Here is an 18,078-nt window from a genome sequence, read left to right on the forward strand (position 1 = left end):
TTTTCAATGTTATAGCTTTTGTTATTAAGATTTTATTAAAGATCTTATTTTTATTTTATCTGATCTGCTTTGTAGAAGAAGCTTTGTGTGCAATAATTATTTTTTTTTTTCATGATGATGACCCGATTTAAAAAACATGTCCTGTAAAAAAACTGCAAATTAGGTTAAAGCTTGTGTCTCCTTCTGTAGTTACAAAGTTGCTGGTAAAAATGTATGGGAATGAATTTTGATGAAATAAATTTTCAATACAAGAAAAAAAAGTGTGCACGATAGGGATTTTTCAAAACTATTCAAATTAATTTTAGATGATTACGTGATAAATATACCATTTGCAATTTAACTGATATCTACGTACGGGACCTTTCAAAAAAACCAAACACAGAGGAGTATGCATAAATAGTTTATGTATAATTTAGTCAAAGCCAAAGAATATATTAAGGCCTAGTTCGGCCTACTTTAGTAGTCAAACTCCAAGGAGGTCATAATCTAATCTGTGGTCATAGCTATTAGCCACAAACACAGAGGAGTATGCATAAACAATAGAGCGTTAAGGTGTCAAATTTAATTAGGGCTGTTGATATTTTTTAAATATCGGACTGTTGATATATCGATATTTTTAAATATATCAATATCGAACTTTGATATGTCGAAAAAAATCTGATGGGTCTAAATATATTTTTTTATACAAAGGAATTTTTTATTTTAGTGATGTTAGTGTTATGTTCGAAAATATGCAAATAAATAAACTAAAAGATGAAAACCATAATATATATTATATATGAAATGCAGTTTATGATGTTGTCATTCAAATACTTAGCGAGAGAATATAAAAAAAATATATTTTTTTTAAATATTGAGTTTCGATATCCGTGTTTCAATATCGAACTATCGATATATCGTACATAAAAATATTAGTAATAAATATCGATATTTGGATATATGGATATTTTATTTTATCAACAGCCCTAAATTTAATTAGAGAAAAAAAATCTGTTGTTTGTTTTGTTGTTCGTATTCAAAGGATAATTTATTTTTATTCTATTTATAAATAAGTTTGATAACATTATAAGAATGGGTGATGAGTATGCAGCTGTAAAACGTGGTAAACTAATACTCAAAGGCGATAAACCTAAGTAAGCTGGTGTAAATAGATATATAGAATAGATTAAGAATATTATTCATAATCCACTTTTTTTAATTGTTATTTGTTGCTATAATATCTACAGGAATAAAAAGCGAAAGCATAAGAAGAAAGAAAATACCGAAGATGATAAAGTAGACGAGGACTGTATAAAACACGGCGGTTGGTGGAGAGTTGAGAAAATTGAGGATATATCTGGTTCAATAGCAATTGAGTTTGGACGAAACGCGTTTATTTTAGCTCTAGATAATGGTTTATTCACCATTGGAGCCCCACACGGCGATGGTGAGGGTCCCTCCCCTGAGGAGATATTCACAGCATTCCCTGCTGGTGAAAATAAGTTTGCACTCAAGTCTGGGTATGGAAAGTACTTAGGTGTGTCCAAGGATGGTGTGGTAACTGGACGGTCAGATGCTGTGGGTCCCATGGAACAGTGGGAACCTGTGTGGCAAGATGGTGAGCTTTTTTACTCCCTTTACGTGTTTTACACTATTACCTAAATAACACAAAAAGACAGTTTTATCAGTATTAAAAAATACCAGAATTGTGTGATTTCCTGTATGTAAGAAAATCTCTGTAGATAAGAAGTTATATTTTAAAGAATATTAGGTATTTAGTTTTATTTAATTGTAATATTGATGCTTTGTATCTTGAAATAAAAAAAAAACAAAATTGTGTTGGGAATTGGGATTGTAGTAAAACAGTGTAAAACAGCAGTCTCTGCTTACTTTCCATGCCATTCGTGCAGTGTATGGCGGCCTGGTAAAATGTTACTTTCCAATCCCACCTCCCTCCTTTTTTGGAGGCGGTTAAAAAGGTGTGGACGTAACAAACAATACAAGTCGACCGCCTGACCTGGCGATAGACCTCTTGTATTATCTTGTAACATATTTGTTGTTATGGATTAATAGGTAATAGGTATTCAATTGTGGACATCCATCGGCAGATAAAGATTATGATGGAGACTTTTTTTAACATTTTATAACAATGGTGGTATGTGAATTTACACATTATCTCTTCAAGGTTCAGAGCACAATATGCTAAGGTTTAAGCCAATAACCTATACAATAGACACGGCAGTAGTTTTTTTGTTTATCACTATAGAGTACATAGAATTTTAAAAAACATAAGGTTGGCATTATCATATTCGGTACCTATGTGGTACATTATATCCAAATCAACCTTTTTACTCCTTACTTACTGCTTTTATTACTTCACAGAGCAACATTTGAATTATTAAATAACAATAAATAACAAAACAATTATAGAATGTAGAATCAACAGTTGTTTAATATTATAGTAGGTTATTTAATATTATCAAGTTGCAATATTCAGTGTGAGTGCATTGTGTATGTATTGCAGGCAAAACGGCAATACTGAGTTCGCTCAACAAGTTCATGTCAGTGAATGAAGATGACTCAGTAGTTGTCCACAGCATCTCAGCGGGGGAATCAGAAGTGTGCCAAATCCGCAGCAACAAGAGTCGGGAGATCAGTCGCACTGTTGTGGCTGAAGAGGAAGGGGATTTGAATGAAGTTGAGGTCAATTATGTGTAAGTTTTGGTAACCCTATTAATTAAATCATCATCAATGTCAGCCTATTTTAACTAGCCAGTTTAGGGCCAGGTCTCCAGCATTACAGAGCATAGACCAACCATGCTACTCCAACATGTCTAGGCCTGAGCAGGCTATTTTATAGTTAACTGAATAATTTTCTTTTTTTATTCTTAATGACACTGATGTGGAATGGTATTTCTATCAATTATGTCAATGATTTTAGAACATATTATGTATTGAAGATCTTTGTCCTAAGTTACTAAATACAAGGTACTTTAGGTGTATCAATAGGCCTTGTATTTAATACAATACATAAACATTATTTTGATGGAATGATCAAAAGAAATGTATCACAAAACCATAAATTTGCCATAATGCCTGTTTGTTTTTCTCATAGAATATTTTTCTTATTTGATACCTTTACGATTTAAAATTTCTTTTTCATATTATGAATTATGAAATTTATTGATTATTGATTTAAATTCTAAAATTTCTTTTTCAGAAAAAAGTTCCAGAAATTCCAGGATAAGAAGTTACGTGTGAATGATGGTGGTGCCATAGAACTTAAGCGCGCCAAGATGGAGGGAAACCTACATGAAACTCTTTTAGATAGAAGGAGTAAAATGAAAGCAGACAGATATTGTAAATAAGTGTATGTTTAAGATTTTAAGATTAAATATCAATATACAACATAATCATTATTTCGTATTTATTTCAATTTGCATTGGCTAGCTGCAAACAATAATGTCATATCTATACACAATAGGGACCAGCAGAATCCAAACCATTAATTATTATTTTGACTGAAGCAAGCAAGCAAGATTTTCTTACAGCAGATTGGATGAGGAATCTTGTCTCCACTGGCTTGTCTTGTCTTTTTGGCAACCCTTTACTTGAGATTTGAACTGATTAACTTCTGGGACATGATTATTACCTATATTAATGTGTGCAATGCAATGTTAAAATAAGCTCTGGTTGAAATCTGCTTCTACCTTCCAATGCCACCACAGTTCAAATTCCATAATTGACTACCATACTTTCCTATAGTAGAAGCGTAGGTAGATAAACCTTTAGGCTTCATATAATGAGGTATATCTGGCTATCACAGGTTCGAGGAAAACGTATATGTATGTATATATGTGTGTGTGTGTGTTTTTAAAAGAGCTGGAAGGTGGAACCATAAACCTGTTAACCGAATATTAAAAAAAAAAATTGACATTGACAAATTGATTTGACGTTTGTGATTGACAATTCCGTAATGATCAATGTCAATCAAATCAAGACAAAAAAATAAATATAAAAGGAAATTTTTCGTGTCGGTCTTATCGGTGTTTATAAATTTCTACAAGTATGGAAGGTGTTCAAATTATAACCCAAGATTTCGTGAACGTCCTCATAACCAAGTCGGACAAGGACGACACACCTCCTGTGGAGCGCCGGTTTAAGAAAGACATCACCGTTCAAGAGTTTAAGGTTACGATGATTCACACATTTTTCTTTTTCAGTCATTTATTGATTTATTTGTGCAGCTGTTCAAAGGATTTCAATAAAAAATTGTAATTAACAGTGTAAATTACTATTAAACATAATATAAGTTTTGTTGCTGCATTGTACGATTATAAACATCGAAACTGTTGTTCAATGTTCCACTCTTGTGGAATGGTCTCCACTCCCAACCGTTTAATAGTATACAATGTGGAGATGTGATCTACTAGACCTGAGCCAATTTAGAATCGAATAGAACCTCTTTGTTGAGACCAACCAACTTTACTAACTGCACCAGACAGGTTGTCAAAAAAACAGCTTATTATAGTAGCAAAATGACCACACTTAGGTGAGTAAGTGATGTGCAGAAGGTTTTAACATTTTTCTCTAATTTTTTTAAAAATTATTCTCTAATACAGTTCCTTGATGAATTGTAAGGCTAGGCAATACATTCCATCTATGAAATACCACCACTGGTCTCAGGGCCTAAAATAATTTTGATGCTTTGTAAATTAGTTATCAGCCTCTGTAATACAGATGGTAATGCTGTGGATTTCAATTTAATATTTTCCAAATTGGTTTGTTGGTTGTGGTATACCATGAACAAAACCATACTGACCAGTGATTTAGTGAACATGTAAAAAATATAGTATAATAGTAAAATAAAATTGTACCTCTTCTACATTGTCCCCACTTAAGATGAGTTCATAGTTAAGGGGTCATCATCATCATCAGTAACAGCCGATGGACATCCACTGCTGGACATAAGCTTTTGCATGGACTTCCAAACAAAATAGTATCAATCTGCCACCATCCAGAGGCTCCCTGCAACACGCTTGATGACTTCGGCCACCTAGTGTGGGTCAATCAACACTGTGTGTGTGTGTGTGTGTGCCAGTACCTTGAGACCCCAACATCAATCGGCTCTTTGAACTACACAGCTGAGGTTAACTTGTCACTAATTTAATCAACTTAAGTATAATGTATTTGTTTCAGACCAAACTGGAACTGGTGACAGGAGGCTCTGCAGCATCTATGAAACTCAAAGTGTATGATGCTAAGAACAACTATGTGTGTGACATAGACAATGATGCAGCTCTGCTTGGCTCCTATCCTATTGATGACGGCATGAGGATACATGTCATAGACAACTTTGCACTTGTTAAGGATTTTGAATCATCAGATGCAGCAGAAAGGTGTGTATTGTATGTTATAAAAATGCAAATTGTGAAGTAAACTTTACACATACATATGAAATAAACAAGTAAGTAGTGTTGTAAATTAATTAAGACAATATATCTTAGCATTCCATGGATTCACTGCGCAGGTGCAGGATCTATTGTGTGGTAGAGAGAAATACTCTGAGCAGATCCTCAGACTTGTGACTCATTGGTGTAGGTTTAATGACATCCTTGACAGTTAACTAACACTCCCCTTCTCAGCTCAATATATCAGATAAAGGGGAATGCCCACCGGCCCAAGGAACCCAGGTATTCTCCCTCAGATAGATGATGATAATATGATGTATAATAAATAAGGACTCAATAAAAATATGTTTCTTGAAGAAAAATGTTTTTTTTTATCACTCTTCTCTACTCTTCTACGGCAAAAAATGTTTGTTGGTGTACCAAAGCCGCATGATGAGGATGATGATGAGCTATTTAACAAGTACATTCTATTCTATTCTAGGTTTCGATTGTCGGAGGAGGAATATGGTAAAAAAGATGACACCCTCCGCTCATTCCTGCAACGCAACAAGCTGGGCAAGTACAACGAGGAGGAGATGAACAAGTTGAAGGAGCAGCAGCAGAAAGAGTTGGAGGATGAAGCTAAGTAAGACTTTTTTAAACTGGCTTTACAGCTATGAGTTCAACCCCTTTTAAGACTTGTGGGTTTTTGCTTGACACCCATATTCACTACAATATGGGTGTCAAGCAAGTGGCTTGCTAAGAATAATTCGAAAAATAAAATAACGTCAGTCCAAATCCAACATGGCGGCATATCTAATATGGCGGATTAGTTAATTTTTGTATTTCAGAATAAAAATTCCAACTGAAATTTCAGTGAAATCTGTTCAGTACTTCTAAGATGAAGTCCCTCATTGATCATGTGGTTAGTCTTGGATCTGGCTGTGAAATAAATATTGAGCTCTTAAATTTTTTTATGTAACTCCCTCAGCTAAAAGAAGCATACAAATATGCTAATAATGATGAGTTTTAGAATAACAGACTGACATTACTATGTCATCCACAGATATAAAAAGTAACTAGATTTATAAAGTCCAATTGTTTGTATTGAAACCAGCGTACCCGGGGGTGTGGCCTTACAAACACATTTATAGTGAAAAATACTTATCACACTGATAAACTCTTCACTTAATTGGCTGTTTAATATTTAGTGAAAAAAGAAATATGTTACCCTTATTTTAAAGTTGAAAATTATTAATTACTGTTGTCTCAGAACAAATGAAAATTCTTGAATGAAAATTTATGAATGAAATCTATAGTACCGCTACTCGTCACTAGTTGTCTCTATTTACAAGCTTTATTACCATAAAACTAAGATTCAAAATGATCCTAACTTTGTTTTATTAATATTGTCGAGGGATGTGAAATAACGATAGTCTTAAACATCGATAGTCTCGTTACTCGCAGTAAATAAAATGAACGTAACAGACGTTCATTTTATTTTTCATTAAAAAAAAATTAGAACAACATAGGTCAATCAAAAAATTATAATATATGAAGAAACACACACAAGAAAGAAAAAAACAAGCATTTTTTTAATGTACCACTCTGAAAAAACATTAATTCAACTGAAACTTTGCACGATTCAAGTTTACACAACAAAGAAGGTCAAACACATGTCCATATCTTGTGAACTTGAAAAATTAAGTACTTTCCACGAAACCTTAACAAATAGAGGATAATCCTATTTCACCCCTTCTATATAATAAGAATGTATAACCTTCTACGTACTATTTGCTTAAATTGTGCTAAGTTTCATTTGATTTTATTAAGTAGTTTCGGAGTGATACATTTGGAAAAACCAATGTTAAACAATGTTTCACAATTTTTCTCAGGACAATTTGACTAACAAATGAAACTGATATAAAAACAAATAATAAAAAATAAAACACGAGATAGTAGAGTGTCGTCATATCTTTCTCAGACCATTCTTTTCCAACTATATTTATTTACAGAAGAAGATTTTTTATAAATTTTCAGTATGTACTCTACAATATTTGCCAATACCAAAATAGACCAAACTGCAAGTATTGTAATGCCTATCTGTCAACTTTAGATATCATCAGAAAAACACCACAATGTCACATTATTGCAATGCTATAACTCGTTCGTTTAAATTTTAAGAAACGTGACCAGCTGTTCTAAGTATTTTTTAAACTTAATTCCTAAATATTTCAGCGAATAGAATCACTCTTTTCTGCTAAATAAAAATAGTTCCCAAATATATAAAAAACAAGATAATATATATTTTTTTGAATTATAAGTATAACTAAGTAGAGGATTTTTATTCGGATCTGGGTGAATTCGTCGGTTCTTGCTGGAAATAACTTAATTATTTCCTATGAGTTTCAAGATAAATGTTATCAGTAGATTCTTTTACGAACCGTTAGTAGTCAATAGGTCAATTACAAATACCCAGACTAACACTTTAAGTACGTCACTTTATTTTTATCCTAAAAGACACGAATACGACTAGTTGAAAAAAAAATCTTTTTGTTCGCGATCCATATTTTTTCCTCTCCAGATTCCTAAAAAAAATTTTCGAAAATATCAACATTAACGTGTCATCATAATATTATAGTAGTAGATATAAAATATCGATATATTATTATCGACATCCCTAAATGAATAGCCCAATGACATATGGCAGCTGCTTAAATTCAAAACTAACATAAATCAAAATTACACTTTTCTCAGGAGAACTAAAACAAGAAAAATATAAACTATTTTAAGGTCTATTTTTTTCTTATTTTATATAAAGCTTAATAAAATATATACATTGGAATCATATTTTTAAAATGTTTTTCAGTTTTCTCGTTTCAGAAAACGTTAAAGAAGATCAATAAACATTCCCCTTCTTCGCTTGTGTTTTTTTTTATTGTAGATCTCCAATCCGATGGTCTGATCTTTTCAAAGAAACAGGTGCCCACACCTTTTTTAGTGCCGTCTAGATGGCCTGTATCCATACTCGATGGAGAAGCATTGTGTATCGAGAGATGACTCGCCAAGGTTGTACCGATCGTCAGTCATGTGGGACCGCCTGAAGAAATTCATTAAAAAATATTAAAGAACCTAAAGGCAAAACGAACACTTTGTCTCTTTGTTTTGACCTTAAAATTGTTCGGCAAAGAAAATGTTCATTTAGATGCATTTTCTATGCCAAACAACTAGTTTTTAAGTAATATAGAAAACCTTAATTTAAAAAAATTACACCAACATGATGATCCTTTATTTAAAGCTGGAGCATTCCTAAATATGGTATTTTTTGTATATAATTAAAAAATAACACAGATTATTTTGTGATTAATGTTCGACTGACAACGCGCAACTCAGAAATAGCAGTTTCGAATACATTTCGCACGTTACACAATATGCAAAATTTATGCAGTTTTGTTAAATATAAAATATTAAGGATTATTAATATTAATAATTAATACATTTAATTAGGAATAGAAGAATTATTGCAATAAAATCATTTTTGTATATTTTTGATTTATGATAGTTTTGTAGTTGTTGTTGATGCAGCGAATGTATGCCCACTGGTGTCAACAGAATCTTCGAGAAAATCGAACTTGTATTAAAATAAAGTAAACTTTAATACTATCCCCGTAAAGTTAATTTTAGTTTGTGACTTTGTATTAAAATTATTTTTCATATTTTAATGAAAATATAATAAAATACGTATTATCGATGGTACGAAACACTATAATTTGATACATGTTTGTGGCGGCTATCATTTTTGTATTCCAAAACGGCACAATACAGCATTTTTCTAACCATATTTACTTATTTTCAATTACCGAATTTGACAACCGCAGGACGTAACGTGTCAGTCAACGAAACAAGACTGCTAGTACATGCGCGGATAGGCTTGCGAAGCTCCGCACACCCGGGTGTAAGCGGGCCACGCCCCTATGCTACTTCTATTGCTAAAAGCGTTAGCTTTTAGCGATCTCTGTTCTGTGATGTCATCAAATACATCACACTTTCTAATCATCAATCTAGTAGTCCCAAGTCCCATCTGTTTCGTCACAATGCAATCCAAAGAAATATTTCCGGTTGTGCTGCTACGGGTTGACTTTTGTTTATTCATACAACTTATGTAGTTTGGGCGCATGTTAGAGTCTCAGGAGACGTTCAAAGAGAATTTTACATTGTTCGCATGTGTGCCCGCCAGGCTAGCGGAGGCTGTGCTGGTGGGCGCGCGCTGCGAGGTGCGCGTGCCGGCGCAGGGCGCGCGGCGCGCCACCGTGCGCTACAACGGGCCGCTGGAGGGCGCGCGCGGGCTGTGGATCGGGGTGCAGTACGACGAGCCGAGGGGCAAGAACGACGGCTCGTGAGTTGGGAAACTACCCTCCTTTTAAGCTTTTTTGAACAACCTCATATAAGGCCTAGTTTGGACTACTTTAGTATTTTAGTCGAGTAACAACATTTTTTGGATGTACCGCCCAAAAATTGTTCGTACTCGACTAAAATACTAAAGTGGTCTGTACGGCCTCTTAAAGAAGCACAACTACAAAGTTCTAAATACATATTTAATAAATGAAACTAATAAATGACAGTTTAGAGAAGACAATACAGTCTAATGATATTTTTTTTATAAAAACTAACAGGAACATATAATGATCCTATGTGAAATCTTTAATGACTAATGATTTTAAACTTATTTCGTGGTTGTTCATTATGGATATTATTTAAACGGGTACATACCACGATAAAACGACGAGATTTTTTAATGTCGATATTTCGACCCAGTTGCATGGATCGTGGTCCCGTCGTGACCACTTTAACTTTAATGACTATTTCATAAATTTAAACAAAATAACAACTTTAAGTAACAACATTAGTCAAATTGTTGTCCACCTAATTTGAAAAACCTCATAAAAAAGAAGCGGGCATTTAAATACTGATTGTACATTATGTTAAAAAACTCTTGTTCCTATTGGAGTATAGTGAATAGGTTCTATTAACAAATTCATATTCAGGGAAGACAAATATCTTACCATTCTATGCAAAGTAATTTAGCCAAGTATATTCTTGATTAATCTTAAGTTGCTGCATCTTTCATTGCAGTGTGAACGGCAAAAGATACTTCACCTGCCCGCCTAAGTATGGAGGCTTTGTGAAGCCCATGTATGTGACAGTGGGAGACTTCCCTGAAGAAGAGCTGGACCTGGAGGACGAGATATAGACCTCACTTGAGGCGCGCGGAGGAATGCTTTAAATAGTCATTAAGTTAGTTGCAGCGGCGTCTGTATCTGTGGATACCAGTAGCGAGGGTTGAAATTTTGTAATAAGTAACCTGATCATGTGTTTTAGCTAAGGCGTTTCTTGTACAGATTGTAGAAATTCTGTCATAATATGATGTATCTATTTCGAGCGTATACAATATATAACTATAATGAATATGTTCGAATATGTATGGATTTTTAAAAGGTAAGCCGCTAGGAATTCAGTTTTGAGAATACATTGCCCCTGGTGGGTACATAATTTGAGATTGATCACTGTGTTCAATTTCCTTGATCTGTATTCTTTTTTTAAGTTGATAACGTCATAAATTTATTAAAATTTAAGTCCCAGTCTCGAAGCTATACATTTTATTAGATAGATAGACATAAGAAAATGATTGATAGCTCGACTACTCAGTTGATAACGCAAGGCTTCGGCCGTGGCTAGTTACCACCCTACCGACAAAGACGTATCGCCAAGCGATTTACCGTTCCGGTACGATGTCGTGTAGAAACAGAAAGGGGTGTGGATTTTCATCATACTCATAACAATTTAGCCCGCTGCCATCTTAGATTACATCGTCACTTACCATTAGGTGAAATTGTAGTCAAGGGCTAACTTGTAAAGAAAAAAAAAACAGTGTATATTAAGATGTATACATCTCTATAACGACTGTGTTGCCAGCTCAACACGCCGCTGCAAACGCGAGAATTTTTTATAAATTTTTTTCAAGATTAAATTAATTAGGTGCTTTTAACATAATCATAGATTGTATTGTTTTGTACTGTTTAGCTATATTTATAATTATTAGTATTGTCTAGTTATTTTAGTGTGTAATTCATATTTAATATTATAATTTAGGGGGCTGTCCTTATGGATATAAACGCCAGTTTCAGAAAGTGGCAAATCTTCTCACTGTCGAGTAGAAGGAAGGATTTATTAATAAAACCTATTGTTCAATAATAATATAGAATACTTATATTAATATTCTATCCTGAACCACGACAATGTTTTTTTGAGTAGATACAATGCATTGGTAGTCCCATACATTCGCCTCCACAAAATTTAAATATACAAAAAAATATGTTACCTATTTTTTTAAACTAAGACTTATAAAAACCTTTACTCTCATAAAATTTGGAAACTCCAAAGTTATAGTAAATGGTTATGGTTACTAAATAAAAATACAAATCTCAGATTTCTAGACTATTAGAATTAATTTTAACAGTGCATTTTGTTTACTTACCAATTAATTTTATAATCTACTAGTTGAAGCCGCGCAGTTTCACCCGCGTGGTTTCCATTCCCGTATAAATATGGGTATAATATATATATTATATAATGATAACATATAACCTTCCTCGATAAATGGGCTATCTAACACTGAAAGAAGTTTTCAAATCGAACTAGTTCCCGAGATTAACGCGTTCAACCAAACAAACTCTTCAGCTTTATAATATTAGTATAGTTATGTCTAAATATTTTAATATTACCGACCATTACCAAGCATTTACCTTAAAAAGCCCTTCTTACTGTATTCTTTGTCTTTTTAATTAATAAGGCTTTTTATTAATTTAATTTTGTGTTTAGAACATTACTCAATGTAATGTGAGTAATGTTCACATTCCGGGAATGAGATTGTATATATTTTTTTAACTTACGAGTGTAATGTCGCACATATTTATTTGCTATGTATGTATTTAATTTGATCACATCATGACTGATATATTTTTTTTAATAAAATTATATGAACATTTTTGGGATTTTATTTTGTTAACACAATACAATTACATGATTTAGGTGTTCGAGCCTTCAGCTTGATCCACTTACGAGATTACCCTCCAAATTTTGCCCGTTTGCAGTGTTCCTACCCTACATTTCATTGGGTAAATGAGGTTTTGACATAACATCACGCCGTCATCCGCCGGCATGTCGCTTGACAGTTGTCAATGTCAATCAGTACGTCTTCAAATTTTGTTAAGTGAGCAGTGTTAAATGTGAATATTAATAAATAGTGATAGTGCACAGTGAAATTTGTTGGAGAATATTTTTGTCAACGGTCTAGTTAGATGAGAGATTATTCTCAATTCTAAGCGAATACCCGCTCTCCGGACGGTAGACTCGCTGGATAGACCTAGTTACCAAATGAAGACAGTAACGAAAAAATCGTAGCCATCTTGTACAACCGATGTGTATTGTTCGCTGTCGAGTGTCGACGTGACTCCCGACAAGCTTTTTCATCTTAGCGAATGCCCGCTCTTCGGACGGCAGACTTGCTATGTAGATCTATACTGAATGAGAGTTTTTCTCTTTTTCATCTTAGCGAATGCCCGCTCTTCGGACGGCAGACTCGCTGTATAGTCCTACTGAATGATGAGCAGATGACGTCCGAGCCTGGGACGTCGTCTGAGACGTCGGCTGCTCAGACTACAGCTGAGACGTCGGCCGAGATGTCGGCTGCGCAGACGTCAGCTGAGACGTCGGCTGCTCAGACGTCGGCTGAGACGTCGGCCGAGATGTCGGCTGCGCAGACGTCAGCTGAGACGTCGGCTGCTCAGACGTCGGCTGAGACGTCAGCCGAGATGTCGGCTGAGACGTCGGCTGCTCAGACGTCGGCTGAGACGTCGGCTGATCAGACGTCGGCTGAGACGTCGGCTGCTCAGACGTCGGCTGTACAGACGTCGGCTGAGACGTCGGCTGTGCAGACGTCGGCTGAGACGTCGGCTGTACAGACGTCGGCTGAGACGTCGGCTATGCAGACGTCGGCCGCACAGACGTCGGCTGCTCAGACGTTGGCTGAGGTGTCGTTTAATGGGACTTCATCTGAGATGTCGGCTGACGTGTCGTCTGAGATGTCGGCTGATTCGCTGATTGAGACGTTGTCTAAAATATCGGCTGACGCGTCGTCTGGGATGTTGACCAACGCGTCGCCTGGAATGTCGGCTGCACGGCTGATTCGCTAACTGAGACGTCATCTGAGTTGTCCGTCGATGCTTTGGCTGAGACGGCCGGCGTTTACGATGCCTATTTGTCAGCTATTTGCTATTTGCTTGTCCTTTAAGTGACCTCTGACAGCTGCCTTGTCGGCTGCGCGCCTGAAGTCTAAGGCGCGTATTTGGGTACTCTTCAATTACCAGGGTCCCTGAACGTCAGTAATCAGCTTAATGACGATCTTTATAGATCATGGAATACATAACGTGTGTAAACTCAAGTTGATTGGGAGTCTTTAAGAAAGTTATAAATGCTTGATGAATTTTTATTATCAATATTGAAGCTCCTTGGTAACACATCAAACCTGGATGTGTTCGAAGAAAAGATTTCAGTGGAATATGAAAATTACGCGTTTACTGCGTTTCACTATACCTACTCTCCATCTACCGCATGTTTATAGTGTCTAAAGCTCGCATGGGCTTAGAGAACGCAAAAGCATACTTATCATTTGAAGCTAATATAATTATTTAACTACTGCTGTGAGTCCTGATTTATTTCCTACTTTCAACAATGAAACAAATCTTTCTGATCGATGCATACGATAATAGGTTCTTTAAAACGGATATTCTTTGTCCTTACTGCCCTTCTGCTATTTTGAGAGGCTTTGTATATATTAAGAGATCCAGTTGATGGCCTTTCTTATGGACGAAGTTGCCTCGTCTTGACTGTATCGGAAGAAAAATTTACTTTGCACAGAAAGTTTATTGGAGCAACGTAATAAAATCTTAGAACCAAGCATCATACAATGTTATTAGAGTATATAAATACTGAATGTTGTTGGATTGCTCCCGTTCAGTTAGAAGATTATCTTAGCAAGACAAGCAAGACCAGGAAACTAATCTTTTTATTTTGATAAATACTTTATCTTAAAGCAAAATGGGACATGCAGTAAAAATTCCTAGCCAAGCAAGGATATCATTCCCAGAAGCTTCGCGAATATTCGAATATACAACAACAGTCCAGTCTTCACTTGACTGAAGATAATACTAAATAGTGCATTAGCAAAGATGACCCCGCGTTCACAGACAATCACTTCATAATGCAGTGACAGTGACACTGCACTGCACTGCACTGCACTTTAGATACAAAAAGGGTGGAAATCATACAATGCCTGAGACCTATATATAAAGCCTCCAATAAGAGATTCCACAATCTTTTGCAATGTATTTCACTGTACAACACCCATTTAGCCACCGAAAGTCAACTGGCTTTATCATACTAAAATGCAAGATGTAATAAATAAATATTTTCCGGTATGGGTTAGTCATTATTGGCTAGATACTTGGCTCACACACAAAGGCTCGGGCTCGATTCCCGGTACCAGACCCAATTAAAACAGGTCACTCCATAGAAGCTCTGGCTCGAGAAAATGTCCACGAACTAAATATGAGAAGGAAAAATAAATAAATTATATTTGAAGTCAGAAAAGATCTTAGTGCTCAAAATATTCATGCACTTAATTAAGTGTGCCTGGATCTAAAATTACACTTTGTTTGCATTTCTTCTCTAAGTTTGTCAATCTGTCATATATGATAGATTTAAAATTAATCTATTGAAATTTTTTCATATAATACATATATTGTGGGGAAATTAAGAGAGTTAGGAACGAATAAATATTTCCTTCTCCTTCAAGGGGAAAATATGGCCGTATTAATTAATTACTCTTGCCCACAAAAGCTTATTTGATTTGCCGATACAATCATTCCGTCGCTTTATATATCTTGAATGTACAGGCAAAGGTATCACAAGCCACATCTTTCCCTGCCTCATAAACGGTTTCTGTTCTTAAACTTTTGAAAAATGTCTACTTTGTAGAATGATAACTCTGTATAGATTTGTTAATGGATATATATTTAGCTAAATAATTCAGATTTCATCCTACTTATACTTAGTTACTTTACTTATAGATGATATTCTTTTAACAACGATTCAAGCATACTGCCTCTATTCATCATATAGGTGGTAGATACAGCTACCCAATATTGGGTGGTATCTATATAAACTATCGAAAATTCAATCTCATGTCAACACAAATAGGAAAATCGCCTGTATTTCGCCAAAGACAGTACAAAAGAACAGTCAAGAAATGCTACTTACTCATAAAGAAATTTCGCTGGTGGGCATGGTGGCTTGCAACTGTTATAGCAGTGTATAATATTTATAAATTATGCATGCTCCTCGCCTCATTCAGTATACATTATACAATATATCTGCATACGTATTAGAGAAGACCATCTACTTGAAATTTTATAACATCAGATGCAGTAGGATTCAGTAGAGAACTATAAGAAACTTAATATTCATAAACAGTTTCTAAAATGAACGGCAACATGTTTGACACAAGCTTACAGAGATATTATGGATTGTATTGGATTTTCTATGAGAGAGAGAGTGAGAAAGGACCTTAGATAGAAAAAACTGTATGCAATATTTCAAGAAGATAACAAATATATAAATCTATACCTCTTTGCATTAAGCAGTAAATTCTAGATTTAGCTAACCAACTTCAAATATACCTAAGCCAGGTACTTTTCTGAGATTATAGACGGGTCTATACCGATTATTAGAATTGCTAGATTAAATTCTAAAGTTACGAAGCTCTTCAGACAACATTCAAGGTGATGGAAAAACCAGAAGTAGACTTGTTTACCAGTACAAGGGCAGTGATCTAACCAATCTAAAATATGATTGCTTTTCTAGTATTGCCCATTCGTCGACGTCTTCAGCAAAGACTTAAACTAAAGGCTGTGGTGGCCCTAGCTTATTTCCATCTTCAACGCTAGTACCTTCAATTCGAGACATCTTAATCACTGCTTGAGAACCTATCTTCTGGTAGCTCCAGATAGGAGAGAAAGTTTATGATATTCCTCTTCTCCAGGTCTCCATTGTAGCAGAGAACCAAGAGCCAACCATTTACAATTAACAATCTTTTCGCGAGTACCAACAGGTCACATTCAGTAACATATTGTATGTGCTTGCTGTACTACTAAGGTCCTTGGCAACAGAGGACAGAATATTTTAGAAACTGCTTGGCGTAAATTCACAATTAATACGTGTAATCAAGCCTGGATATGTTGGAATGGGTTAACAGTTAGATCCTACTTCGGTAGGACTTCATTTTAGCAAATACTTAATAAATAAATCAGAACTCGTACTCAGAACTATTGATCTTTAGAAATCCTTAGTCAAATAGGTTTATAAACCCAAAAATTATCGAGTATATAATTACCTAGGTACTTGATCAACCTAAAGTTAGACTAGCATTGAAACCAATTTTAAAACCAAAACCTCTAACATGGTTGGTCACCTATGAGTCTATTTAAATACTCAACTGATAGCTTATTTTAAGTAGCATGTCATGACTCCTTGTTTTTATCTTGAGTGGAGAGTTCATGTTTTGACTATACACAGTACGGTTCTGACAAAATACAGATCAAACATTGGTTTGGTTAACTTTATGTTGTCAGAGGGCTATATCTATTAGTACAAACTGATATTACAAATTTGTTATATTTGGGTAAAGAAATTATTGGACATGTCAATGAATCTGGTTTGTTTATTATGTCTAGCAGAAGACAAAGATTAAAGTAGCTGCTCGCAGTCATTTCGGTATAACTGCGAAGCTTATTGAAATTAGCACGTTTTCAGCTTTCTCAGATAATTTTAAAAGCATCTGTAAATACAGATTTAATAAAATACAATAGAATTTTAAAGTAGGTAGTCAATATATCTACGCTGTCTTGAAGAAGTTCCTCAGATGTTTTGAGATTTACTTTACTACTTTACAGCATTAAGTGCAGCATATTTACACCAATTTAAATGAATATATGGGTTGTATAGGTTTTGTTTTTACCATTAAATAAAATATCAATTAATAAAAATATGTGTGTTACTTTTGGGTGAAATCTACATTAATAACTGTGATTAATTAAATGACAATAATTTTAATATCAATTAAATTTGATATCTTGTTAATTACTTCAGAGATGAGAAAAATATTTTGTCTCTATGATAATCACTGATAATATACTGATTTATATACTGATAATTTAAACGTCGTTGATCATTAATTTACATGTATAATGATTATCATTTCTTTTACTATTATAAAAAATGGTCATCACAGTACGCCTTGCCATCGCCGGCAGAATATAAACACATCTCGTAAGTGGATCAAGCTGAAGGCTCGAACACCTAAATATAACCGTTTTCCCCCCAAAGGGCAGAAAACGATTATTTAGGTTTCAGCCGAAGCTTGATCCACTAAAATTTCATGCCTTGCCGGCTTACGAGAGTACTGTTTGACATTGACAACTGTCAAGCGACATGCCGGCGGATGACGGCGTGATGTTATGTCAAAACCTCATTTACCCAATGAAATGTAGGATAGGAACACTGCAAACGGGCAAAATTTGGAGGGTAATCTCGT

At 34.8% G+C, this 18,078-nt stretch overlaps 2 protein-coding genes across 2 annotated transcripts; both read left to right on the forward strand.

The window, feature by feature from the left end:
• Positions 1-966: 966 nt before the first annotated feature.
• LOC112050894 (protein FRG1 homolog) lies at positions 967-3,398 on the forward strand. Its single transcript, XM_024089297.2, has 4 exons — positions 967-1,133; positions 1,227-1,597; positions 2,504-2,693; positions 3,200-3,398. The coding sequence occupies exons 1-4, from the start codon at positions 1,072-1,074 to the stop codon at positions 3,345-3,347; spliced, it is 771 nt and encodes a 256-aa protein (XP_023945065.2). The 5' UTR covers positions 967-1,071; the 3' UTR covers positions 3,348-3,398.
• A 557-nt stretch (positions 3,399-3,955) lies between these two features.
• Positions 3,956-11,826, forward strand: LOC112050900 (tubulin-folding cofactor B). Its single transcript, XM_024089308.2, has 5 exons — positions 3,956-4,170; positions 5,179-5,378; positions 5,872-6,015; positions 9,607-9,765; positions 10,503-11,826. Exons 1-5 carry the CDS (start codon positions 4,048-4,050, stop codon positions 10,618-10,620), a joined length of 744 nt encoding a protein of 247 aa, XP_023945076.2. The 5' UTR covers positions 3,956-4,047; the 3' UTR covers positions 10,621-11,826.
• The last annotated feature ends 6,252 nt before the right edge of the window (positions 11,827-18,078 follow it).

Source organism: Bicyclus anynana, chromosome 13 (genome assembly GCF_947172395.1).
Source record: "Bicyclus anynana chromosome 13, ilBicAnyn1.1, whole genome shotgun sequence".
In the NCBI taxonomy this organism is placed as follows: domain Eukaryota; kingdom Metazoa; phylum Arthropoda; class Insecta; order Lepidoptera; family Nymphalidae; genus Bicyclus; species Bicyclus anynana.

Coding starts and splice junctions, on each gene's coding strand:
- LOC112050900 (XM_024089308.2), top strand. CDS start 4,048: ATGGAAGGTGTTCAAATTATAACCCAAGATTTCGTGAACGTCCTCATA. Junction 5,379..5,871: donor TCATCAGATGCAGCAGAAAG/GTGTGTATTGTA, acceptor ATTCTATTCTAG/GTTTCGATTGTCGGAGGAGG. Junction 6,016..9,606: donor GAGTTGGAGGATGAAGCTAA/GTAAGACTTTTT, acceptor TGTGCCCGCCAG/GCTAGCGGAGGCTGTGCTGG.
- LOC112050894 (XM_024089297.2), top strand. CDS start 1,072: ATGGGTGATGAGTATGCAGCTGTAAAACGTGGTAAACTAATACTCAAA. Junction 1,134..1,226: donor CTCAAAGGCGATAAACCTAA/GTAAGCTGGTGT, acceptor TAATATCTACAG/GAATAAAAAGCGAAAGCATA. Junction 2,694..3,199: donor GAAGTTGAGGTCAATTATGT/GTAAGTTTTGGT, acceptor TTTCTTTTTCAG/AAAAAAGTTCCAGAAATTCC.